Source organism: Artemia sp. Qi Xiang Cuo, chromosome 16, assembly GCF_049724085.1.
Source record: "Artemia sp. Qi Xiang Cuo chromosome 16, ASM4972408v1, whole genome shotgun sequence".
Taxonomy (NCBI): domain Eukaryota; kingdom Metazoa; phylum Arthropoda; class Branchiopoda; order Anostraca; family Artemiidae; genus Artemia; species Artemia sp. Qi Xiang Cuo.
Window position 1 is genome coordinate 6,728,987 of NC_142809.1, and position 8,999 is coordinate 6,737,985.

General features: G+C 36.3%; 1 protein-coding gene and 1 non-coding gene across 2 annotated transcripts in view; one reads left to right on the forward strand and one right to left on the reverse strand.

Annotated features, from left to right (window-relative positions):
• The window catches only part of LOC148942512 (ubiquitin carboxyl-terminal hydrolase 4-like), a 124,728-nt gene that overhangs the window by 60,828 nt on the left and 54,901 nt on the right, over nt 1–8,999 (reverse strand). Inside the window, exon 8 of the mRNA XM_089102139.1 lies at nt 8,806–8,979. Coding sequence (XP_088958265.1) covers nt 8,806–8,979 — 174 coding nt within the window. The remainder of the gene's footprint in view (nt 1–8,805; nt 8,980–8,999) is intronic.
• On the forward strand, nt 4,459–4,531 carry TRNAV-AAC (transfer RNA valine (anticodon AAC)). Its single transcript has one exon. It is a non-coding gene; the product is annotated as a tRNA-Val (tRNA).

Sequence of the window (8,999 nt, forward strand, 5' to 3'; positions counted from 1 at the left end):
GGGCATAAAAGTTTTTATAGAAGGCGGCGTCCCGGAAACTTAAGAACGTGCTAAATGAAGTGGAATTTTAAAGGGTTAATGCCGTTGTTAATAGTCAAAAGTGATTAGAGGGCAACTAGCCCCTCCCCCCCCCACGCCCATCATTACCCCAAACACATCCAATCAAAATTCTGAGATAGCCATTTTGTTCAGCGTAGTTGATTTCCAGATAGAAAATATGTTTTTGAGGAGGACACCCCCCACAACCTTTAGGGCAAGGGTTTTAAGTTATGCCCTGGGGGCATATAAGATTTTTATAGAAGGCGTTGTCGTAGAAACTTCAAAAAAGGCTCATTCGATTGGAAATTCAAAGGGCAAATAAACCCCCCCACACGCCCTTTTCCCCATCCGTTCCTTTGAACTAATTCTGTTTATACCTGAAGGCCCAATGAGAGTTAGAATGTTTTGGTTTCGCCTATTAGGCATCTGATCACCTTCCTACCAAGGAAACAAACGAAGAGAGTAAAGCACTGGCGGAACCCGGAGAGCGGCGAGGGGGAAAGGGCGCCCTCCCTGACATAGTTTAGAGTAGTGCACTTTACTTAATTAACGCAAGTTTGCGTTAAATAAACTTGCTCCTAACGCAGGTTTATCGAATCAACCTATTTTGCGCCCCCCCCCCTAAAAAAATCCTGGATCCGCCCCTGGTGTAAGGGCACTATAACTTCTACTTTGTAATTCAATGAACCCTGTTCCAAAGTTCATGCGACCACCTCTTCCACATAAAGTACCCCTGGAAAAATAAATAAGTATTATTCCATTGAACACTTATGACTCTTTACTTAGGTAACGCTATAGCACTGCTTCTGACCTAAATAGTTGAGTAGAAATTTCAGCTTCCATTTTTATTAATATCCGAAATTATCTGAGGGGAATATGTTTGGGGGAGCATATTCCACGGCTGGGAAATTTCTGCTGGGTGGAATTTAACGCGGGGGAATTATCAGCAGGAAAAGAAAATTTTCTTGGAGGGGGGAGGAATTTCCCAGGGGGTGAGTTTTCCAAATGTGAATCATTCAGGGAAGGGACTAAACCCATTCGATGATATTCTGAATTTTATATATGAAAGTAACGGGAATAAAAGATCAACGGAAATTTCAGAGATAGCACTTCAGGTCCCTTTCGACGATTATTTTCGATTATTTTCAAAAGACAGATTATTTTCATTTGTATTACTTTCTCTGTGGCTGCTCAATTATGCATATGAGGGGGGAGATTTACCCTTCACCACTTTTTACGCTAAGGTTTCAGTTTTTATCTCAAGGCCTAAAAATGAACGCAATGCGATAAATGTATAACTCAAAATAACATATATAGAATAATATATGCACATAACACGGAACATTAATCAAAATTGCATATTGTGAGTTGAGGCTCACCCAAATCATGGGCCAGGGGGCTCACCATTTCCACAATCTATGAAAGCAATCCTGCAATAACTAAAAATATAAAGTATTTTTGAGTATTTTAATGTCTTCCACAACTCCAACGGTCCAACATTCTACAGCCCAAAGAGTCTCTCTAATCTCCTAAATCGGGAACGGAGGAGATAAGTGAAGTTCCGCCCCATATTGGATGAGTCTCCAACCTCACACTCCCCCTCTCCTACTGTCTACGCTAAAGTTTTCTTCTTTATGCCAACTACGCTGCCCCCACTCCAAAGACTTTAATAAAGTAAAATTTTTTATGGGAAGAACATATAGTAAATCTATTATAAAATACTTAAAATTACAGCCATACTTAAAATATGGTTAAAATACATACTTTGCGACAAATGCTAAATTATTTTGGCACACAAAATCTGAAAAATGGTCTAAACAACACGACCCTGTTCTTTCTGCATTAACAAATGGAATAACCTAGCTACTGTTTTTAGAAGCTATTATTTCGATCCATTCATTGTGGCGTGAAAAAATCAGGTTTGATGTTTCAGAGGCATGTAATTAAGCTGTCTATAGCAAAGGCCATAAGGCTTCAATGTTTTATAATTATTAATTAAAAAAAACCTTACATAAAAATAAGTTTTCTGAAGAGTAAAGAGCCATATTGAACTCAGGACCAGCAGGAATTAATTCCTATTATAGTTAAAACTCAAAAAGACCAGAAATTACTGTTAAAGAATAAACAAAACCCCGAACGAACAGAAATTAAAATTAACTATCTTACAAACATAAAGATAACCGGTGCAAACATACAAAAATGAATAAATCTTATACAGGTTCAATATTTTTTATTATTTCCCCCCCCCCAGAGCTGCTTTATATGCAAGGGTTAAAAATACCATTTTGTTAAAAATAGTTGAAAGGTTAAGTAACAAAACTCTGGCGTCGACAAAACCCCCAGGGCCCGGGGGCAGGAAGGGATTCTCGTATAAACTTCAGAGAGGGCTCATTTGATTGGGAATTGGAAATTCTAGTTCAGCTCTTAAGACTCAAAATTCATCGAAGGGCAAATAACCCCCCCCCCCGACGCCCTTTTTCCCCATCCCTTCCTTTGAACTAATTCTGTTTATACCTGAAGGCCCAATGAGATTTAGAATGTTTTGGTATTAAAACACACCTATTAGGCATATGCTCTCCTCCCTAACAAGGAAAGAAACAGAGTGTGTAAGGCTGTGGGGGATCCCGAGGAGGTGCGAGGGGGGCGCCCCCCCCCCCTAACGTAGTCTAAAGTAATTCAATTTACTTAGTTAACGCAAGAGTGTGTTAATTAAACTTGCTATTTTTTCAATCCATTTATTGTTGTTAATCGCTGTTCACAAGTTATGCAGGCTGTCTATTGTTCATATATAAGGTTTTTATCAAAAAGTTAATCGTATAGACTTTAAAAAAAGCCTCATTCGATTTAAATTGAAAGTTCTAGATCCTTTTTTTAAAGTCAACAGTAATCGGAGAGTAAGCACCCCCCCCCCTGCCATAAAAACTTGAAACTTTTTTCACTACAAAACGAAAAAAAATTAATTAAAAAACTTTCCTAAAAATAAGTTTTTCAAATAAAATTAAAGTCAATTTTAAACTTAAGCTCAGGAGATACAAATACCTTTTAAAATTCAAACTCAAAACGACCAGAAATTAATATTAAAGAATATATGAAACCCAAAACGAATAGAAATTCAATAAACAATCATAGCAAAAAACATACAACAAGTAATAATATAAATGAATAAGTAGGTCTTAAAGCGAGTAATGTTTGGATTGAATATGAAATTCAAGCTTAAAACGAAAAAAATAGCTTGCTATTAAAGTATAAATGAAACTTAAGAGAAGCAGAAATTAAATAAACAATCAATGCGAACATACATACAATATGTATTAATGTAAATGAATAAATAAATCCTAAAACAAGTGAAACTTAAATTGAATATGCAAATCAAGTTTGAATCGAATAAAAATAACTACAAACAAGAGTTTGGATATCGCCTCACTGTAGAAGCCTAAAACCTACTGCGTCATTGGCGCTTTACTGAAAACGAATTGTATTACAAATGTTTTCTTTTGTACTTAATATTGAAGATAAATATTAAAATTACAGTAAAATTTTGAACTGATGAGCTTTCAGCAATTAATATCATTATACATAAAATATTAAGTTTAATTTATTAGTTCTTTCCAAGATTGGCCAAGACAAATACAGTTTCACTACAAGCAAAATCTGGATACTGCCCCCTTCTTTAACTGTAAAAACCTAAAGCCTTCTGCGTCATTGGCGCTTCACTGAAAACGAATTACTCGTATATTATGAATTTATTTTTTCCAGTTCTTACAGCATTGAAAATGAAAACAAAAATTACAGTGAAAAAAAATATTGAACTGATGAATCTTTCAACAATTCATTTCATTATATATCTAATATTCAATTTGATTTTGTTTATACTTTCCAAGACTGTTCAAGACTCATACAGTTTTCAGTAAGGCGCCAATGACGCAGTAGGTTTTAGGCTTCTGCAGTGAGGCGACTTGGCGGAGGACGACTTGGACGGAGGGCGACTGAGGACGACTTGGTGGAGGTCCTTGTCGAAATATTTGTTTGTTTATCGTTTTCATGTTTTGCCACTGGCTGACAAAATCCTCGTTTTCTCACCCTTTTTTGGTTTTATTTTTCATTTATTTCCTTTCCTCTCTGAGCTTCATATGATATTTCTTTAGCATGTTCGCTGAACAATATCGCGCGTGTGTTACAGATAATACAACAGTACCAAAAAATCTAATGGTGTTACTTTTATTTTATTAAGGTGTCTCCTTCTATGGAGCTGTCAAACTAGAATGTAACCATAGCGTTTCCTTCAAAAGAAACCATAGAACGGAATGTTACTCCTAGCTATTCCCTAGCCGCTACCAGTGTCTGAACTACCAGAACCCAGGACTACCATTTTTTCTCGTTTTAAACATGTATTGATTTATGCCTCACTGTTAGATTAACAGTTCTATAGTGTAGTGGTTATCACGTCTGCTTAACACGCAGAAGGTCTCCGGTTAGATCCCAGATAGAACTATATTTTTAGTCATCAGCTTTAGTTAAATTGTTTCAATTAAAACATAATAACCAAACAAAAATTAGTCTCAAATTCAGTGGGGAAGTCAGAATTTTTCTATCTACTAATTTCTGAGCTTCAACATAATCGTCATTGCATCGCTAGCTGCGACCTAGTAAAGGACGAACCTCGGCCAATAGTAGCCAACAACTAGCTATTTTGAAACCAAAACGCATCGAAATAAAGAGCAAGCCATTCGAACCGCCATGGCCGAAAACCCTATCGTGAAACTTACAGTTCCCTGGCTTGAACAACAAGGAAAATCACTTTTTTTGGATAGACAGTACTTATGTTCTCTTTTAATTCAGTTTATTTTTTTTTTTTTATCTACAGGAGGTAGAAACAGGTTTCGCCAGTTTTATCAAGATAAGACCTAGTGCGGACATTACAGAATTATAAAACTTATTAGCTAAATACAGCAGAAAACGAAGAGACATAGACGAGAAGAGATAGCTTTCGGAAAACCTAATGACAAAAATTTCATTTGTTTCTCCATTCCAAAATGAAAAAATGAACATTTTGAATATTTTGTGGAAAAGTCGGACAATAGAGCTAGTCTAGGGGTCCTATGCCCCAACTAACTTATAAAAATACCAACAGTATGTTTTTTTCATCATCTTAAATTTGACACAAATAACAAAAACTATCTTCTTATTTTTTAGTTGAGATTTAGTTAAATTAAGAGATTTGGGGCAAAGGTAAAACTATCCATGCCAGATCCTACATGCATCATTAAGCTCACCATCATGCTCCTATATACAAATACACTATACCTTTTCTTTTTTTTTGCAAGAGGTTTGGTCACTGACGCTTGATTTTTTTTTTTTTTTTTTTTTTTTTTTTTTTTTTTTTTTTTTTTTTTAATAGCAAAAAAATCTGGAAAATCCACTGACAGTGGTGACAGATTACAAAAATGTTTGGGGATGTATATTTCCAAAGATAGATGAGGGGTGAGGGAATTTGTTTTAGCTTTTCCCAACGAGAATACCAATAAACGTGTTTTAAATTCGCTGGTGACTTATCTGCGCTTCTCCAGTACACAGTCCAGAATGCAGCAGCAGTTTAACCCCACTCTCTTCACGGACTTCACCACCCAGTGTCGTAACATTTATAGATGATTGCTTGTTTAAGCTGCATGTAGATAATATTGCACGCAAAGGCCACTATGTTTAACAAGTATGCGCAGGTTGGGCTTCTCGGATCGCCAGCCCCTACTGGCGAACCGAACTTAATGATGTTCTATTAAGTTCTCCTATATACAAATAAATGTCCTATAGCCTGAACAAATAGTATAAATGTTCTCCTATATACCAATACACTGTACCTTGTTTTTTTTTTTTTGCGAGGTTTGGTCACTGACGCTCGATTTTTTTTTTACTTCTTCTTCCTTTTTTTATTTATTATTTTTTTTTTTTACAAAAAATCTGGAAAATACACTGACAGTAATGACAGATTACAAAAATGTTTGGGGATGTATATTTCCAAATACAGGTGAAAGGGTGAGGGAATTTGTTTTAGCTTTTCCCAACGAGAATACCAAAAAACGTGTTTTAAGTTCACTGGTGACTAATCTGCGCTTCTCAAGTACACAGTCCAGAATGCAACAGCAGTTGTATCCCCACTCTCTTCACGGACTTCACCACCCAGTGTCAATCAAATGACCTGTAAGTGAATGAACAGAATCGAAAACTCTACGATGCAATCTACTCAAGCGGCACATTACAATCCCAGATGTGCCATTTCCAACTTTTTCTTCTGTAACAACCCTAGGTGTAACCTTTATAGATGATTGCTCACTTAAGCTGCATGTAGACAATATTACACGCAAAGGCCACGACGTTTAACAAGTATGCGCAGGTTGGGCCTCTCGGATCGCCAGTCCCTACTGGCGTATACAACCTACGTGCTGCCCAGATTTGGGACCAAACTCAAAACACTTTTTACATTTCAACAGAACTAGAAGATGTCCAGAAACGTGCTATTTTAGTTAAAAGCGAAATTTTTGAAAAATCTGAAAAAAAATCCTTGAACAGAACCAATTATAAAGATAATAAGTACCCGACATTGATTGAACTGAAAAGAATACATGACTGATTTAGAACAAATTATAGGTTTCCAAGAAGTTTCTAAGAGGACAGGCTGTTTACGAGGTTAGATAGAAAATAAGAATAGCGAATAAATCGTACTCTGATCTTCAGCACAATCGGCAATCACGTTTGGCCCACCTAGTTCGAAACCCAGAAGAAAATTAACCATTTTTTTTTTATAAAAATAAAAAAAATTTAAAGAATTATGATTTTATTTTTAACACAGAACGGTACGAGAACTTAAAACAATTATATACCACAAATGGTCTGGCGTGCGGTCTTTATGGTCTATGCTTGATCAACAGTGGCGTAATTTGCTATGAAGCAGGGGGAGCAGCTACCCCTCCCAGACCAAACGTGCTATTAAAATAATGCTCGGATCCCGCTTCAGCAATTACGAAAGTGCTCTTGAACTTGCCCACTTTATTCGCTCGAAGACATGATTTAATAGTGAAATTCGGAAAAGTACTATTGGCAAACGAGAAGCACCGATCTATTCTTCCACCACCCGTGCAGATCAGCAGGATTACTAGGCATCACAACAAACTACAACCCGTTAAGTGATGTAAAAACAGATTTGTAAATTCCTTCGTGCCATATTTTGTAAGCGAATTTAACAAGTGTCCTTTTTTCTCTCTTTTCTATTTCTCTTGTGATTTTAAAAGTAGCATAATTTAGCGTTCATTTTGAGTGCTACGATAACTATTTAAATAAACGAATACGAAAAATGCCCAAAAAGGTATTTTTCGAAGTCTAAGGGGGGCGAAAATCTAAGGGGTAAGGGGAACAAATGCCACCGGATTGGCTCCACTGGCCACTGAAATTAAACTACATTGTTTTAAAGTTATATTAAAACTTGAAAACTATGTGTTAAAGTTACACGCTACCATATATAACTCTATACGTGTTTTATATGAAATACTTAGCCTTAAATTAGTCCAAAGGAAACTATTTAAAAAAAACCATAAGATTTTGAGGGAGACACCTTGAGGAAGCTCTTAGGAACGAGCTTTACAAGACGGAATCAAATTTACTGGGGAAAAGCGAATAAAACACTAGTTGAACAAAGACTAGCCACGTTATTGTCAATAACATTTCAAATAGGAATCCTTCAGGCTTTGAAACCCTTCAGTTTTGAACAGAAAACATGCTGATAAGCGAAATTATTTAGAATGCTATGGCTATTGCAGTGGCTATTCTCTATATTATGGTTATGACAATGGATAAAAAGATTTACTATTTTAGCTGCTTTTTGTGTATTTCAAACATAAAATTATGTTCTTCAAAAAAAAAGAATACATAGGAAAATTTAAGCAGTCTGTAGATGAAAGTGGGACAGATTCCCTCCCGTGTCTATATTTTAAAAACAACTCTTTTGGTATTTATTTTAAAAAACAAATGAGTAAAATCAAAATGCCACCTTTTCTGGATTTGAAATTACCTTTTTGTATAAGCAATATAACAAATATTTGCCCCCCTCTCCCTACATTTTCGTGAACCGGCATCACTGGCTTTCTACAGATACACATTATCTCGATCTTTTATATGGACAAGTGGCTACAGTAGATAGTCTAATTAATTTGCTCAAAGGCTCTAGGGAAAACTCTTTGTTCCCTTAAAATAGTTGGGACTTCGAATTCGCGAGGTGAGGGGGAATTCTCCCCTAAGATTTATCCAAAGGACTCCATGAAACGGGGATCTGCCCTACCGGTTTAGACTATAGAGTCTAGGGCCACATCCTTTACCTTTGCGTAATACCGTTGTGGTTGTATCGGTATTATGCGAACCTGTTGTACCGATTGTCCAAACCTAGTAAGGAGCGAACCACGGCCCATAATAACCCAGAATTTATCATTTTCAAAACAAACCAGATCGAACTAAAAGTACACCATTGGAGTTGCAACGGCCGAAGACCCTGTACATGAGTCCTCTGGTTTGAACAACCAGGAAAATCATTTTTTTTTGCATGGGAAGCACTGATGTGTCCTCTTTTTTCCCTCTGCTGCTAGTGGGGCATTGAAACATCACAGAGAGATGTTTATGGGCTCATTTTAAAGTAAACTGCTACATCTACTCGCTTTTGTAAATAAAAAGACACAATGTTCAAAATAAATTAATTTTTTGACAAAACTCATTTCGTGTACTTACTTTAAATTGTCTAGGCGAGTAGGAGCTATGCTGTCCTGACCAGATTGTTCTAATTAAGTCTGCGTATGCCCTTGCAATTTCGCCATGATTTCCAAGGGGGTTATCCTCATTGATTTCTTCCTCATATCGTTTTTCCAAAAAGTATAACGTCAGTGGGGGTATATTGCTCAAAGACTGGAAGATAGAAAGATTGT